The sequence below is a fragment of the Seriola dumerili genome, unplaced genomic scaffold (assembly GCF_002260705.1).
Source record: "Seriola dumerili isolate Sdu_G_001 unplaced genomic scaffold, Sdu_1.0 BDQW01000003.1, whole genome shotgun sequence".
Taxonomy (NCBI): Eukaryota; Metazoa; Chordata; class Actinopteri; order Carangiformes; family Carangidae; genus Seriola; species Seriola dumerili.
In genome coordinates this window covers 1,805,322-1,823,914 of record NW_019174258.1, presented here as the reverse complement: position 1 = coordinate 1,823,914, position 18,593 = coordinate 1,805,322, and the positions used below count along the sequence as shown (strand labels likewise).

The 18,593-nt window shown below is 39.6% G+C and overlaps 1 protein-coding gene across 1 annotated transcript; it reads left to right on the top strand.

The window, feature by feature from the left end:
* The first annotated feature begins 1,044 nt into the window (after positions 1-1,044).
* dbndd1 (dysbindin domain containing 1) lies at positions 1,045-18,480 on the top strand. The gene is made up of 4 exons (XM_022740854.1): positions 1,045-1,447; positions 4,601-4,744; positions 9,746-9,883; positions 16,691-18,480. The coding sequence occupies exons 1-4, from the start codon at positions 1,417-1,419 to the stop codon at positions 16,843-16,845; spliced, it is 468 nt and encodes a 155-aa protein (XP_022596575.1). The 5' UTR covers positions 1,045-1,416; the 3' UTR covers positions 16,846-18,480.
* The last annotated feature ends 113 nt before the right edge of the window (positions 18,481-18,593 follow it).

Genomic DNA, 18,593 nt, shown 5'->3' with positions numbered 1-18,593 from the left:
TTTACATTTTTTTTAATTTAGTGGCTAAGCGGGCTAAGTTGAGCCACCCCTTTCCCTTTTATAAGAAAACCTAATTCCAGTTAATATAAGATGAAAGACAAGACTTGTTATGGCATGTCTGTTGTTTCCTGTCAGCTATCAATTTATGTCTGTTTTGTTTTTGTCTTTGTGTATTGGTGACTAAACTATAGTTTCCCTTCCAGGAATTAGACAAATAATGTTGCTGAATCCAATCTCTACACCATAGTGTTTATTTTAGGGTCTATTAGTAATGTTTAGTAATAATGTAACTAGAAAGGGGTTTAAATTTCTATTTGTTTTTTAATACTTCTTGTGGTAGACTTTAGTCACAGAAGTAGATGTTTTACTGTGAACCCACTCTGTTGATGGTTGTATAGTTTGTGGTTTATGGTGGGTCTCTGGCATGACAACAGTATCACGTGACTACCTGAAGGTGTCAGATCCCGCCACTAGAGGGCAAGCTCTACTTGCAGATTCCCCTCAGCAGAGCGAAGCACCATTTCCTGCTTTTCTGAAGGTAGCCTACAGGATTCAGCTTTCCATCAATCATCACAGGCAAGTAATTCAGTGATGAGGGAATTTATTACTTGCCATTGCTCTTTTATATCACACACTAAAATGTAAGTCTTTAAACTGTGTTTAATTGCCACATATTTCTTTTAATCATTTTCCTTTCTGTCATCCAGGCACCATTATTCTGTGGGTGTGTTTGGAATGAACAGCCCCATCATCAGGTTTAACAACTTGCCTATAAGTATATTCACACATTGTTATGCCACATTCATACATATACACAGGGATACTCATTCACACACCCATACACACACACACACACACACACAACCCCCCCTTCCAGTGGTCCATTACCCTCCCTGACTCCCCATTCTCTCTCCCAGTCTGGGCAGGCTGCCAGCACAAGCCTCCCTCCCTTTCTCTCTCTCTCTCCCTCTCCCTCTTTTGCTCTGGATCTCTCTCTCTGTCTATTCTGTACATATCAAGCCAAGCCTCACAATGCTGCGCTTACTAAACCAAGTGGCTTAGAAATGTGAAGTGATGTCGCTGTTCCCAGACCCCCCTCACTGTGGTGGACTCGCTCTGTGAGGCAGTGCAGCACTCAGACAGCTCTGATGGCAGAGTGGAGCAGGTGGACTGTGCAAGCGGAGAAACCAACATCACCTGTTTGGGAAATCTAGAGCAACAAAGGACAAAAAAAAGAAGGAGGAGCAGAGTCATTGGAAAGCTGAGGTCTCGCTGTATCTACCCACCCCTGCTCTCTCTCTCATATGCACACACACAGACACACTGTCCCCTTGCCTCTCCCTTCTTCCCTCCCTGTTTGTCTCCTCCACTCTCCGATGCTGGTGTGGTGAACAGCAGGACACTCTGCTAAGCTGCATGGAGGCACAGGGAGGGGCAGGGAGCCCAGGTAAGAGCCATTTTCTATTCTTTCTTTTATATGTGCCACAGCCTTTGTCACATTACACAAGCATGGCATGTTTGGTGCACAGTGTCTTTGTCTTTTGAATGACTTGTACTGTGAATTGCCTGCCTGCTGGAAATATCTTTCTTTAAATGTTCATAATGCTTGAAATATGGGAGACACATTTTTGAGTGGGTGGACCATAACCTCCATAATGTTTGTCATCTGAGCTCCTCTTCAATCATGTCACTGCATTTTACTTTATGTTTAGTCAAGAGTTACTGATGTACATTAGGTTTAAATATAGCAGTGCACAGGTACTCTGTCTTTGATCATTTTCCCCATCTAAGATCCAGTTGTGGAGCATGCTTTTCTGCATTCAAGCTTTATGTTTAATTTATTGCTTTGCAGTACAGGTCATTTTCATCAACCACACAAGAGCTGGACTGATAAAATACAAATTGCAGTACAACAGTGGATGCATATGGCCTTTGTGTAAAGGCCATCCAGAGAAGCCTGTACTATGAATTGCACAATGCCTTGGTGCCACTATTGTACTGACCATCTAAACATTCAATGGGTTGATAATTTAACTGTTTAGGTACAGTGTAGGCTAAGTATTATCAACTATCTAAGTCTTAAATGACATGCCCATGTAGGGCAGATAATAACATTCACTTTGATAAATAAAAAGATATGCCTCTTACAATGTAAAAGTGAGGCAAAGTAGAAGGGTAGTTTATTTGTCACTACATTAGTTGCCTCTGAATCCATAGTGTGCAACCAACAACTTAAAATGTTGCTTTATTACTCTATTGTACCTTGGGGTAAAACAATGTCACTGAAACCACTACAAGTTATAATTTCAACAGATACTCAAAGTACATTTTTTGTTTACTTATTGTTTACATACAGTATCTGATCCTGTGGGCCAGAATGACCTGCCCATGACAAATTGGGATATTACTTGTCCATTAAGCTTAGATTGAATTAGAAGGAACATTATTATGATGTATCACAGAACAGGGTCACAAGGTCTGACTTCTGGTTGGCAATATTTGTATTGTGGTAGACACAACTGTTCAGAACCAACAGCCATTCTGAAATAAGAGATTAGCAGTAAAGATAAAACATTTCCAGCTGTGAGGGATTAGTTAATGCTAATAGAGAATGCACCAAAAACACAACAAACTGTCATGATAAAGGATACAAGACAGAGAGAAAACAGCAAGCATGATGACCTGGCGAAAAGGGTGTTGATAGAGCATGTTAATTCCTCCTGCCTGAGCTACACAGTCAAACGCTGATTGATTTATTGAACTGAGACACTGAGTTTGATTCCACTTTTGGCAAATGTACAGTACCTCATTCTCAACCCCCACCGCCCCCCACCCCAACCACCCTCTTTCTCTCTCTCTCTCTCTCTCTCTCTGTCAACATCTCTGACCATCTTAGCTGATTCACAGACAGCCACGGCTGACAGCTCAAGACAGGGTCTGTAAAGGGCACATGTGTGATAGCCGACTGTACTTTACCAGCAGTAACCTATATTCTAATTATTTACTCGAGCTTCTTCACAGTCATCTCAGCAGGTGGTGGCTACATCAGACCATCTGCGTAAACTTGTCCTCATTTCCTTGCATCCTTGAGAGATTTATTTCATCCCAAGTCTAATATCATGAGCATGTATTGGAAGATACTGTATGTGTATCTATTGTCACTAAAACAATGTGACATAAAGTAAATGGATGGATGGATGGATGGATGGATGGATGGATGGATGGATGGATGGATGGATGGATGGTAAAAAGGTCAGGAACAATAATTCAGCAGGATCTCTTCAATGAGTGTTTGCTGAGGAAGCTTATGGAAAGGGAAATCAAAGCTTCTGGTAGACAGTCTAAATATTGAACAAACATTTCATTATAGCAACAGAGGTAAAGGTATAGTGTGACTCCTCTCTAGAGAAATCAATCAATATCCAGCAATGAGCTTCTCAGGGTGAAATCAGAATCCATCATTTTCAGGCTTGGCCTGGGCTTTAACACATTTTTCATCTGAAATGAGAAATTGAACTTTCTAGGAACATATTGCAAGTAGAAACAGTACCAGCCATCTGGTAAGGCTCCTTGGGAAGCCATGGTGTACTCCCACACTACTCTCCATTGACTCTGCATGCTGTCATAAAACAGTCATATTGCTGTCATTTTTGTTGAATGTTGCTTTTTCTGGTATTTTTTCTTTGTAAATGTCAATATTTTTCATGCAACATGCTTGGTCTGTAGCTATAGAATAGTCTGTCATCATATCACTCAAATTCATGCAGTTTGGAAATTCTAGGTTGCAACTGTAATTCTGATTTTGAGGATTTTTTCAATTAAATACAGTACTTCTGTATTACCATTCTTACCTCACTCAGCCTCCACTGTGTGTGTGTGTTTTTTTTAGCTGTGTGAAAAAGGCGAATATTTAACCTTGATCAGGTTTAACCAACTTGGAGTTTGTGCATACTCCTGCATTTGAAGGGATATTTTAAGTACCTTCTATTTTCAGACTTTGGTAATGGCCTGTGTGAACATGGTTTTCTATTTTGAATGGATGTTTGAGATGCTTTGTCAGCTGACTGGGGGGGAAGAGCACGACCTGGCTCTCCGAATACATTTTCTTTACAGAAACATTAAAGAGTGACAACTGTTGAATTAGAGGTCTGTCCACAGCCATGTAAACCAATGTCCTGTAAAGGAATCAAATTTTTAACACCATCTGTACATGTGCACAACAGAAATTGATACAGAATTGACAGAAGGCAGAGTGTGTATGAATGTTGTGAAATGTATGAAAGGAAGAAAGGACAAACAGATAGTAAAATGGAGATGTTCAAGTGTTATGGACAGTTGGGGATTAATGTCAGGTTTTGATTTGGTAATTTAGTAGGAAAACATAACATACAAGGAAGATAATCACCGAACATGACTGACAGACGCTGGAGCGAACATTGACTTCTTTCACTATTTGGGATCTCTAAGTAATTTGTTCCTCTTCATTTCCCCAATATGGGATATACAGATAAGCCAGTAGAGCAAATAAGCCAGCATCTCTAATGTAATGTTCTATTAAAAAATTCTAAAAACCTCTTTCTGTGTTTTCGTGTGCTCATAGAGCCCAATAAAGACATCCAGAAGCTGCTGAAGCCCTCCAGCTCAGGCGACCTATCCAAGGAGTTGTTCCAGCACACAGCAGGGGAGGAGGAGGGCAGCCTGTCAGGGCACACCGCTAGCCTGCTGCACATCACTGAGAAGAGACGTGAGTACCAGGGAAAGGGGTAAAGAGAGGGAGAGGGATATTAACAGTGATGAATATTCATTGAGAGGTGTTGCAGGCTAATTATAGGTAGAAATGCCTTGAGCAAGATCCCTGATCAATAGTAAGAATATTCAATATAGAAGGAGATAAGGAAGGAAGGCAGAGGATATCCTGCTCCTGTTAAAGAGTGTTATCAGTGACAGTCACCACTGGATCGATTTACAGTAAAATGTATTAAGACATAATGAATGGACGGTGGGGTCCAGGTTGATCTTCTCTGATCTTGAAACCCACTGAATGATCGCTGCCTATTTTAGGTATTCTGGTCCCACATTCTCAAAGACCGCTGCGGCTTAGCCTTGGTTGAAAGGACTCATTGTGCATCAGTCCCATACAGAGGCTTCCCTGTACGTGCCAGACTCAGAGACCAGGGCACAGAAACGCAGAGACGGATACTGGGGCTACATGGGTGACAAGGCAGCCTTTATCTGCTTCACTAACTAAACACTTTTTCAGGGAGACAGCTCATCCAGAGGCTAATGTCTGTGTCTCTGTGATTTAATGTGACCCAGTAACTAGCCATGCCACCTGCCAGGTCGGCTAGTAGTATGTGGCAAGAGAGGGAGAGAAAGACAAGCCAAGACAGACATGAAAAAAGAGCATTGCTTTGGTTCGAATATTTGCAAAATTCTGTTAAAAATCCATCCTGAAAAAACATGAAACAAAAGTATCAGCCCTCTTCCTCATTCAGTGTCATCGCAGTACCATCAAGGGATTAGGAATCAAATTCAACATTTTACCCACTTTATTTTATGGAGATGTACATTAAGATTTTGTCCACAGTGCCACAGACCCACATTGCAGCTTCATCCTAAATGGCACAGAAACAAATTCATTCCTGGTGCTGCAGTTTTAAATTCAGAAGGGGGACCAGTGTTGCTCCTGAGTCATGTGCAACATTTATTTTTAGGCCCAGAGCAAACAAGCCACCTTAAAAAGATACACATCTTGATATCCCAGAAATGAGTAACTTGTCACTTGGTTTGTGGCAGCTGAATCACTGAAAAACAACAGTGCTTGTACCAGTAGATGCACAAATAAATACAAACCCAAATAAAACTGCAGAGTAGAGAAATTGCATTTTGGCATTTTGACTGGGTGCATGTTCAGAAATTGGAGATAGAAAATTTCTGGTTACTGCTGTGGAGTAGTCAGAGAACGAGCAACTGTTTATCTGTTTAAATTCATCTTTAATAGCAGAAACTGGGAGATGAGTTAAAACTTGGTACAGCTTGTTTTCATTTTGAAGGAAATAAGCTGTACCAAGTTTTAACTCATCGTAGTGCAATTTTCCAGTAAACTACGCTTAATTCAAATAAATAAAGCATGATGTGCTGAAGATATTTTAATTTTGATGGGCTGGCATTGAAGCACTCATTGGTCTGTACCTTTCTGTATGTACATTCTCAAAGTTAGAAACCTGTCAGGTGTTTGGAACCCGTTACAATATGTATGTCAAATGGTATATGGAGAGACGCCTGTATGCTCTGTCACTGTGAGTGAAATAAATAAAAAAACAACACATACAACATAATATATTGTTTAGAGAACTTTTATTTTGGCATTGCATTTACAATATTCAATCTCAGTAGTTTAGCCACGTCACAATTGTCTTCGCTCCACCAGAGCTCAGCCATCATTACAAGCGGTTCAGACTGGATTGATGACCTCAGAGCCCTGATGGGCCAGAAGAGAGGGAAAGGGATTACACACATCTAACATGCAAGGCACATCTCCTTCTGCTCTCTTATCCCTTCTCCCAAATGTGAACTCCTCCCTTCTACCCATCCTCCCTGTTCTTTGTTCCTCCAGTTAAATCCATCTGTACCTTTCTACATGCAGAGAGAGGAAAGGGGGAAAAAAGGAAAAAAGGGGCTGTAAATAAAATACATTTTTATGGGACATCAAATTGAGAGCATACAAACAAATATTTTTATTGATATATGAAAGGAAACATTACTTTTCAGTGAATTGAAATTACTACTACAACTACAAAGGCATGAATATTAAGTGTGGGATTAAGATAACAAGATATGTCAAGAAGGATTCTTAATAGATCAGAACACACAAATTTGACTTTATGGGCCACCAGGTTGTATGCTTGCTGTAAGGAGAGGTTGTGGTTTTTTACATCATTCATCCGCTTTAGACACAAAGGCCTCTTCTTTTCTCTCTTTTTTTTTGTCACAGCGTGAGTTCTCCCTTGTCGGTCTTCCCCATTTGGTGTCTCAGAGCTCCCCTGATTGGCTATTGAGATGGAGGCAGTTGTTTCAGCATGTCTGCCTGGGAGAGAAAACGTACTGATCAATTATTCAAGGAAAAAGGGTGTGGGAGAGGAAAAAAGAGATGGGGGGGAGAGGTGGTTAAAAAACAAGCGCAGCAGAATGGGAATAACCTTGCAACCAATCCAAAATAAATGGCAGAAAATGATGCAGGGAATGTTTTCTTTTACAAAATGCCTCCCTTCCTCTTCATCTACTTTCTCTTTCTTCCCTTCCTGTCTTGTTGTTTTATATCTACCTCCTTACCTAGCTTCATCTCTCCCTCTTCTCCCATCATCCTGCCTCTCTCTCTTGTCTCTTCATCTCCTCCTCCACAATTTCCAGCCTCCCTGTTTCACTGCCTTCTTCACTCTTCCTGAAAAACGGGTCAAAAAGACTGATAGCTGGAAGCAAGTGCCTTGCAGTGTGGGGAAAGTAAAAATATATTCACAGAAACACTCAAGAAGCAATCTGAAATAATAAAAATATTAAATAAATAAAAACAGGTGGTATATGATTCTTGTCAACCATATTGTATACTGCAGTGTTTCTCCATTGAATATAAATCCACTATTAGACATCAAACATAGAAAAATGGCTAAAGCTTTGGATGAAAAATATTTGTATATGTTGACTGCTGTTTAATTATATGTGGCTGTGTGTTGAGTGGTGTAAGGATGGAAACTTGCTAGCTTTACCTTAATGGGGTGTCATATAGTTCCCAAGCCTTCACATGGCTAATATATTCAGTGATTTTTAACCAGTCAGGTAATGTCATTTTCTAAGGGAGATATTTTCTTAGTCCAATATGCAACTTGGATGCCTGAAGTGTATCCGGATGGCAGAACAAGCTTTTAATAATTCTATATTTAAGTGGTAACTGGTGGTGAGATGCTAAAATTGGAGGCAGTTAAATATCTGTTCAACTGCTGGATAATAGATGCATGAGGAAAACTGTGACTGAGACAGGGATAGATAAGTCAAAACCTTATGTGATCTAAACATGATCATTTAAAAACAAGGACAATCACTTTAAAAAAAAAAAAAACAGTTTTTTTTTTTTTTCTCAGAGCTTTACGTTGCAAAATAGATGATATCTTTAAACAAGGTTAGGTGTTGACATCAATCAGTCATTGTCTGCAAGGCAGGTCTTTAATATCAGGATAGAAGTGGACATGCTTGTTTTCCAATGATATTTCCAATTTGGAAAAAATAGATGAGGACTAGAATGAAGCCCCGAGGGAACTCACAGGTGATTACAGCAAAGGAAGAAGAGAAATCATGTTTGAAGGGAATATGTTTTATCAAGAGGTACAATTATTGTTACTTAGTTTGTCTTAAATGTTTAAAGTAAAACTATTACAATGGCAATAGGCCTATCACTTCCATTCTTTTCGTTCTTGCGTCTTTCTCTAATCCTAGTCTTCCCTCATCTTTATTGTCATTCTCTGCTCCTATTTCTCTCCTTTTGTACACAATTACAATTTTCTAATATTAATTCCTCTGGCGCATTTACATGCTGGCCACAAGCTCACTGGCTTTGTAAATATCCATACATGTCATGTGTGTCTACCTGGGTCATTGCCAGAATCTGACACAATTTTCATTCCACATGTCTCCTGGCATTTCTGCTGTTAAGTATTTTTAGTATATTTGAAACATGGCACAATGACCAGCCACCGCTTCAGCATGATAATCAGCCTTCTTTAAATCAATATGTGCTCTATCAAGAGGACAATGCGGAGAATTAAATGTAGCAGCAGACAAAGAGCAGACCAGCAGGAGAGTGGGCTCCGCTTCTTCAGCCTGAAGTGTTGCCCTAAACAGCCTTGAAAACAGCGGGCAAATGAGACGGGATAATAACAGCTTTCAACCTGTCGAACAACCTATCGTTTTCTTCACAAAGTAACGCCCACAAACAACCAGTGAAGTGTTTCATTCAGACCTGACGTTGCATGGCAGACAGGAATCCACTGATTCATTAGGAAATACAAACACATCTCCATCTGTCTCAGCGAAGTCTCCAATCATTCCTCTCACTATAATCGTAGATTAGTTCAGCTCTATTACACATAATTTGTTCCTAACTTGGGTGATGTTGGGACAAGCAGATGTTCTTGGACCCTTGCAAGAATCTTTGAATAAATTTTACTTCACATACAGTACTTGACATTAAAATTCAGCTTTGGTGGCAGCCTGACTTTCAACACAAAAAAAAGAGAAGGTCACAATGCTTTAAAGAACTACTTGTTTTCATCTCTGCTGACTTTTCCTCGTTTTTCAATTCTTCAGTCAATGCCTTTGTTAACTCTCTGACTACAGAGGCAGGTCCAAGAAATCCACCGTTACTGAAATAATTCTGAAGAAGAAAACATTCAGCTTTACATGAGATGTGCAGATAAAAGTGGATAACAGAGTGAAAATGATCTTTGTTGAAATCGATTTTACAATAGTACCACAAGAGCACGATATTGATCTGATTATGAGCACGGTGGAGAGTCAAGAGCAGCATTACATGATGGTTTGAGGAGCTCTGTGTTCATAATAAATGCAGTTTATCTCTCACTTCTTTTAAAGAGCCACTTTTCTTCTGCACTGTCAGCAAGAATGAGTGGATAATATTAATCTCCCAACTAACCTCCACACTGAAAGCAAGGTGTTTTCTCTCTCTGCCTCATAGAACCATTGAGTAGTGTATCTTCTTTAGAGGTGCACTTTGACCTCCTGGATCTGACTGAGCTGACTGACATGTCTGACCAGGAACTGGCTGAAGTCTTTGCTGACTCTGATGAGGAAAACCACAACGAGTTCCCAGCAGGTAAGGCCCTCTGAAAATTGAAATGCATATGTATTTAAACAAGTATAACAAGTAGTTTGTGCAGAAATCAGTGCATGCTATGTAGATTCCTCACAGCACATTCCCACTGAATTTTGACTATTACAATAAGTTCAAGTCACAAAGATATAAACGTTATGCATATACATGCTGTTTGCGACAGACTAATGCATTAACATTTTAAGTGTGTTCTTAAGGTGTGCAGACAGATCTGCTGACACATGGCCCATGTACAGAATTTGGTTTATGCAAGTGCCAACAAAAATTATTTAAAAAAGTGCATGCGTGCGTGCGTGCGTGCGTGCGTGCGTGCGTGTGTGTGTAAGAGAAGGACTTTCATATCATTATGGCACAGCAGGGTCCTGAAAGGCCTGCTGAGCTATAATGATTTGAAATGTCACAACACCTCTTCACAGTATCATGGATGAAGTGCCTTTAAACTGAAAAGGGAAGTTTAACTGTGTTTTTAAATTGTCTTTTATGATTCTTATGACAAACACTAATTATATAAACTAATAACATTTAGAATCACATTTCCTTCTGGAAAACAGGAGTGAAAGGAAACATTGTTGTCTTGCATCACACAAGTCCCTTATTAGTCAATTAGTCACATTAATCAATTACACTATATGGGCCTCATGCACATATGCATTGCACTGTCACAGCAGCAGTTACAGAATAAAAGGCTAGCACGTCTTTCTCTCCAGTTGCAAAAGTAAGCACAAAATCTTGCCCATGTTTTATTTATGACCTGTGAGCCTCATCCTGCATGCGGACGGTGAACTCTCTCCTCCACAGACTCTCCTGCCTCTCAGCATGCACACAGGATTTCATGGCAGCTCAAGATTTAAAGGTCTACTGACACAGTTTAGACAATGTCTTATAAATATTGTATGTTTTGTGCATGGATTGATAAAAAAATAAATAAATAACCAACTTTCATACTTTGTTTGGCCGGAATACATAATAGGTTCAAAACAGATAGTCATCATCATCATGTGTATGCAGAAATTGTAACATGTCAGACTCCACCGAAACACACGTTTTGTGTGGCCAGACAGACTTCTCACTCACTGTTGAGAGGCAATCATCCTAAAACTTAAAGAATATAGGCTTTTCTTCACATTAATTATACACGCTGCTTTCACTCAGATTTCCTCTTACATTTCTTAATATAGCATCTCCTCCTTCTTCAGCAACATCTTTTTCCCCCTCCCTTCTCTTTTCTGTGTATTACTAATGTTCCTTATCATGGCACAGCTTGTTGAGCTATGGTCTCAGTGGGCCATCTGTACTGCATGCTGCTGTCTTCAGCTCCACAGCCGATTAAATTAAACATGTTATACAGCATTTGGCTCAGAGGCACATCATATGTCCAAGAAAGAACAAATTTCTTTGTTTCTTCATAAAACTTTGTGCATTCTTGAGTCTAGAGTAGTCAGGTAAAAGGCTTTACTAAAACTTAAAGCAGACTTCCTGTTTATTATATACACGGAGAGGATTCTCACTGCTGTTAGTGCCAAGATAACTGTCGTGCAAGACAAACCTGTGGTTGCCCAGATGATCACTTTACATTATCATACACATTATGGATTTATTTTACCAGCTGAGATGGATCATAGCAACAGATTTATTTAAACTGGATGGAAAACAATTAACAGTGTAACTTGGCTGCACTGTCGTCTGTTAACGTTTTTTTTGTTTTTCTCAGTCCCTCGAGGGGAAATTGATTTACAGTAGAAGGTACACACAACATACAAGAGGACATTGAATATTAATCACCGTAGTTACAGCAAATAACCAAATAAAAAAGATGTGTCTGTTCGTTAAAGCCATGGTAAAGTGCTGCTGAGCAGTACAGTCCAGGTTTACTGCAAATTAAGCACATTTATTGTACTTCGAACAAAGGAATATTTAAGCCTATTGCTTTTAACCCTGGGGGACCTGTATCTCCGCCCAGAGGGAATGCAAGACGCTCGACCACTACTGTTTGTCACTACTCATGTAGAGCCATGAGCATCGGTTTCTAATTTAGATTCAGATTTTAATGTCTTCAATGAAACACTTGCAGGTGAGTTGCTAATCGTGTTGCTGCTAAAGAATAATGAAATCAATCACTTCTCATCAGTTTTGATGTTAAATATATAAAACGGTTTTGCTCCTTCAAAAAGTGAAATCAATTATTTACAACATTGTTTTATTTATGAATTGATGACCCCAGTCAAAATGGGGTGACGCAATTAATGGAACAGTAATACGATTCAAGTCTTTTCAGAATCGATGCATATTTAAAAATCACATTCTGCTACGATTTGATTCTGTTCGATTCAGTTTGATCAGTGATGACAGAGTCCCAAATGCAAATGTGTCAACGTTCTGTTTCATTCAACAGTTATTAAACACATGCACACCAAAGCACTACCTCAAAGAATCTGACTTCAAACAACAACAGGTTAGTAAATGATATCAGTTTATCACATGCAATATACTGTATATTTACCTCCCTATACATTGAAACCATGTTTTCACAGTCGAGCAGACAAAACAGTTTTAGCGCACGCACACACACACACACACACACACACACATACAGGTGCAGGAGATTCAACAGCAAAGACCATTTCTGTCTAATCAAGCTGAAGCCCTGCCATCAGCAGCTCTTCACCACTAATATGATTTTAAATGGTTTAATTTACATCGCCTCATATCTTTAAGAAAAATGAAAAAACTCAACTTGCACCCTCAGAATGACATATTTAATTGTTAATTAATGCGGATGACAATTTCACAGTGAACAGTGTGTAATTCACTCTTCTATTTTTACCTGCACAGATCATGAATAAAAATAGATCAGTCATCTGAGAATGTGGCAAACATTTCTTCCTGCTCAGAGTCTTTAACCTTTTGACATGAGATGTTGCATTTTATGCTGTGAATTTCTTCAACTTGCTTTCCGAAAATCTCTCACGTCTTGAGCGGTTTATATCTCAGACACAATCCTCCTCACTGCATGCTCTGCCTCTTTGCTTCCCTTTATCCTTCATTCCCAGTCTCTCTCTCCATGTTTGCCTCAGATATGGCTTTCACAGAGGAAGGATAATGATCCCAGATAGATGCAGTCACCAAGATGGATGCCGACGACTGTGAGAGTCTGTAGACAGATACTGCAGAACAACTGCAAAGTTTTTTTGCATCATGTGATCATGAAAGTCATACAGTACATCAGTTTCCACATAATGTCTTTTAGTATTAATGAATAATCTGCATTAAGGCCATGGAGGAAGAAAATACTGATGTTGCTCAAAAATATTAAAACTACAGTAAATGTCATCAGCTAATGATATAACACTACAGCTCACGGTATTTATTCTTTTTTTATTTAACCTTTATTTAACCTTAGTCTCTCGACTGTTTTGTAGCAATTGCACGCAGTTTTGGGCCTGTATTTGGATGAAACTGGTGTAGTGTGCAGACTGACTGTGTGTGTGTGTGTGTGTGTGTGTGTGTGTGTGTGTGTGTGTGTGTGTGTGTGTGTGTGTGTCGTGTTAGTGAAAAGGATTTATCCAAACCTTATTGCACAAATCTCAGCTGTGAGAACCAGCTGTTCTTTTTCATCTGGATTCCCTAAAACCTCCTTCATTATTCAGCCCTGTAACTTCATGCAAGGCCTTTTTTTTTCTTGAACAACCCTGCTATGACTATAATAGTGAAATATTACAGACTGAATTGTGACAAAGGCAGTTTAATGAAACATTAATTGTTCATAACGTCATCAGTGAGTCTAGGGTGCGGGAGAACGAGAGGGACTTTGATTGAACTAATTTGTGTCAGTTTGCATTGTAAATGTGGGTCAGGTAGTACTGAGGTGTGCTGTGTGAGCATTAGGCTCTATGGGAAACTGCTGAGTGTGTAGCAATGTGTGGAGGGCATGTAGGAGTGAGGGAGAGGTTAAAGGAAGTACAGAGAGGAGGGGAGGAGAGGGGAGAGGATCATGAGTTGGGTAAGTGAGTTCATGCTAAATGTAGGTTCCTGAATAATTCAGTTGTCTCTGCTAGAAACAAGGTCCTTCAAAAGCCATTTAAACACTTATCATAATCCTAGTAACTACACTAGCGCATTATTTATAGATACTTGTGTCTTGTTTGTTTTTGTTTACCCTGCTGTCTTTCTTTTCCGTTTTCCCTTTGCCTGTTCCCATGTTCCTCTCTTTCTCTTTCAGCTATTGGCAGCTGACATTTTATTCTTTCATGGAAACTTCAAGCAAAATTAGTGAACATGATCAATTGCACTTCATGACTAGAATCCAGAAAGCTGGATAACATGGAGTAATTAGTGTTTTATCAGGCGTGTCTTTCTAGAGCAGCTCCAGAGACACTGAACAAAAGCCTGACTTTGTCCAGTTGGTTTGCTCTTTGTTTTAAAGCTCAAATGAGCTTAATGAACCATAAAGTTTACACGCATCCCTGACAAACTACCACAGGCATGGCTTTTGCCTCCTATTCTTTGTCATTGGAGCAGTAACACGGTTTGAACTGATGACACTGCAAACTATAACCTATTATGTTTCTGTTTGCTGGACCTTTTCATGATCAAGTACTCTGAGCTGTGTATTAGACTGGTTATTTGTTTTAAGGATTTGGTTAAGGATTTCTTTAGTAGACACGTGACAGGGTGAAGTGATACACAAAACAGCGAACAATGAGGTTTGGAGACAAAAGGTGAAAAAAGAAACTGTTTACACCACAGCATATCCATATCACTCTCATGCGATCGTTGCAGTAGACAAATGTGAAACATCTAGTTTGGTGTTAGCAGTGGAGCAGAGAGAGAGAGAGAGAGAGAATGTTCTCCTGGAAATACAACCCGATATCATAGCGAAAAACTCCGACATTAGATTGACACTGGCAACAGTACAACGGCCTAATCAGTGATGTCAAAGCAGGTGTTTCCAATCTCCTAACACCTGCAGTGATGTCACTGCTTTAGACGTGGACAGAGGTGAAACATGCTTGAAGTTTTAGCCCACAGAGAGGCTGTTTAGCAGCAGCTTTCTGTCTTTGTTGTAATGCATCTTGTAGGAGCACATTTTATAGCCCTTCTGTAAAAGTTCCTTTAAATGTAAAAGGTCAGGTTCCACCTCAACTTGCTGATCTTTGGGGCCGCTCCAGGCTTTTAAAGATCATTATCTTTGAAATATATTTGCCCCAATTCACCAACACTGATTGGCTTGTGCTAGGATTAGCATGTGAAAGGAGTGTTGTTTAGCTTAAATGAGTTAAAAGAGAGGGGCATTGTTGGTTTGTATTGTTTGTTGTATGTACATGTGCACATATAAAGACAAAGTTGGTGTTCTACAACAGTTGCTTTGCTTGTTCTTTCACAGGTTTTCTGTAGGAGAGCCTAGTGTTTCAGTTATGCAGCAACATGCTGACTGAAGAATCTCAATGGCTGCAAGCCAGTAGCACAGAAGGAAAACAGCACAGTACCCCATAGCTTAGGGTATTCTGTGAATGTGACAGCAAGAGAGACAAACAGGAGGAGAAAGAAGAAAGGGAAAATCTATTTATGTTGTGAGAAGGCATGTAATTACTTTGCCTCTTAGGTGTGCAAGCATTTCTTACTGTGTGTGTGTGTGTTTCAGTTACTTTGCTGAATTCATGTTCATCAGTTTTTTGATTAGATGTCAGAGCAGAAACAGGTCATCAGCAATCTGAGCAATACAAGCAATGAATGTAAAAAAGATGGACGTGCATTACACAGACACATTTCAAGTATATAAATTACATAAACACAACCAGCAGTCATCAGCAGGTGTCCGTGACACTCGTTGCAGCAGACTCCTTCATGCTACTGAGGAGGTTGTTGTCCTGCTTATTAAAATCCAGTGGAGACGCCATCAATCTTCTAAGATCAATATGTCTTTTCTCCCCTCCCCTTTCTCTCTCTTTGTCTCTCAGTTTCAAATATGTGTGAGGATATGGGTGTGGCTTTCGGGGAGATATATAAGCCAGATATTGAGTATAACATTCACTTAGGAGACCTAACATTATACTGATATGGGCAGTGAAAGACAGAGTGAGTTGTCAGCTCTCTTATCAGTCATTTTTTCTGCTGCCTCGATGTCCTCCTGCTAGGTCAGACATCACCACCAAGTGGTGTGAAGCGGCACTGGCCACAAAACTGGAAAAGAAATTTATTTTTATGGCTAATATTAAAAGTACAACAAAATAAATAGTTGTTATAAGATGGTCAAGTTGTTGTGAGGAGCAGCAAAGAGATTATATATGGTATTTATATACTTACTGGTTTATACACAGAAAAAGAAGAATTATGTGAGAGGAATACTCTTGTGTAACATTTTAGATGAATCAAATGATATAAAAAGTCTCTTTTCCCCATCGTAGCAGGTCATTGTCTCACTTTCATATTCTATAACAACAGTCTGTGGCCTGTCTAGAAATGGCTGGTATGTGTGTGTGCAGGCATGCTACATAAACTAAAGGCTTTAAATGGCTGGGAGAAAAAGCAGGCAGCAACTGTATCAAGGCCTCTGTTGCATTTTAACAGCTGAGCTCTGGGGACTTTAGCAGGAGTGGACCTGTGTATACAGACACCAGTAAACATTAAGACAATTTTATTTTTTTCAAGCTCAAGCAGTGTGAAATATGACAGGTGTCCAGTGTGAGTTCTGTTTGTTTATATATTAAATTAAAACACTGCATCTGTATTTATGTCTGCCAAGACTTTGGATTCGTGTTAGTAACAAGTTGCTGTGCATTTGGTTTCCAGCTTCCCAGCAGCCTGTGCTGCCCAGAGGTGGGTACATGCGCTCCCCCTCATGGACACGCTGCAGCAAAGTCGAATCCCCACGAGAGAGAAAACACCACAGCGACTCAGACACCGCAGAGCCCTTAATGAAGCTGGAAAGGCCGAAGCAGCCGTGATGTCTGATGTGAAACCGCCGGACCGCAGAGAGAGAAATCCCAGAGCCAGACAGACACAGCCAGAATGGGAACACAAAGCGGACCAAGAGGCCCCCCCATCTACCACCGTCCACTCACATAATGTTTCATGGTGCTGAATAGATGAGTTCAAATTGAACTCTGGACACTGTGCTCTGTACTCTAACTAAAGATGTTGAGATGTGCAATACACACTCTCCTTCTCTCTCCCTTCCCTCTCTTTCTTTCTCTCTCACACACACAAACACACACAGTCATTGTGTTGTTCATGCAAGGGGTTATCAATGCACTCTGGGCTGCCAGAAGATTTTCAGTTTTGTTTTCAATGATAAGACAGGGTAGGAGGTCAGCAGAGTAACAGGACCTCCATCCTTACAGTCTCTCAGGGTGGGAGATAGTTGCTGGACATTGAGATTGGCACTAAAAGTTGTGTCCACAGCGTGAGGCAAGACCTTCCATGTGAAGTTCAGACTCTGGGATTCACATTGAACTACCGGGACATGAGCCGAAACATTAATCGATAACGTTTTTTCAAATAAAATATCACACCCAGGCTGTTACTTCATGTGCTGCTTGAAAATGTTGACAGGGTTTTCTGTTGCCAGTAAATAAGGTAACTTGAATAGTAGGTTTCATTGAGGCCAAGTTCTATTCATCAGACCTTCTCCATCTTAATAAAGAATGTGTGTCGTTATTTTAAATGCCTAAAAAAAAACATTGCACTTCTCTCACCTAACTGTATTTACAGTGCCCTCCAGAATTATTGGCATTTGGTGCAGATGACTAAAAAGATAAACAGACCAAGTAGCAGCTTGGACTTTTTAATACTGAAGTTACTTTTTTTTTTCAAACATTTGTTTAGATTAACTTTTTTCTATTTTCCTTTTCATTTTGAAAACGATGGCTGCCACAATCACTGCTGCTAATCTAACTGAAGTTGGTAATCCAAAGCTGGTAGTCAAATTCCATTAGGAGACATGCATGAACTAGATGGGTAATACTTGGAGCACTTAGAAATGAAGGTAGGGTTGCACCATAGCCAGGAGAATTTGCATGAATGCCAAAAATACAACAAAGTGCCAACAATTTTGTAATCATCTTTTATAAGATGAATTTAACTTATGATGCAATATTTCTCATCTTTCTAAGCAAAGGGAACAGCTGATTTCTTGATTTATTTATCTCATGTTAAGCTTGTCTATACCAGGAGTGCCAATAATTCTGAATGCTGTGACACGATGGATCAAAAGTGACACTGGGAAGGTAGAGGAATAAATAAAAGCCTTGAAAAAGTTTGTTTGTGTGGTTTATCAAGTTACAACAGTGTGGAGGAGTCAAATTCTATAATGTGTGGCATACACAGTGCACACCTTATTACATTACAGTATTTATTTACTACAATTATAGTCTCCTTTATATGAAATATCAATGGTGCACTATCAGTGATGTGGCACAGTTGAATGGGACAAGCTGCAAAAACTATATTGGATTCATAACAGAGTGGCAGTGGGTTTACAATTGATCTTGTGTTTCCTGTAGATACCAAACCAAGCTTGTGCTAAAGAGTGTGCGTTATTACAGAAGAACTGGTTTATAAGCAGGTTTTGTTCAATTTTTTCTCATGCAATTATATCTATAATCACAAATTCTTTTACATTGAACATCTTTCATATACTAACGCCAGAATAAAATGTTGTTAAAACCTTACATCAAAAGAATCCTTACATTTT

Excerpts from the sequence above, each read along its gene's own strand:
- dbndd1 (XM_022740854.1), top strand. The coding sequence starts at position 1,417 with ATGGAGGCACAGGGAGGGGCAGGGAGCCCAG. Across the intron at positions 4,745-9,745 it reads GCACATCACTGAGAAGAGAC|AACCATTGAGTAGTGTATCT; the intron begins GTGAGTACCAGG and ends TCTGCCTCATAG. Across the intron at positions 9,884-16,690 it reads CCACAACGAGTTCCCAGCAG|CTTCCCAGCAGCCTGTGCTG; the intron begins GTAAGGCCCTCT and ends TTTGGTTTCCAG.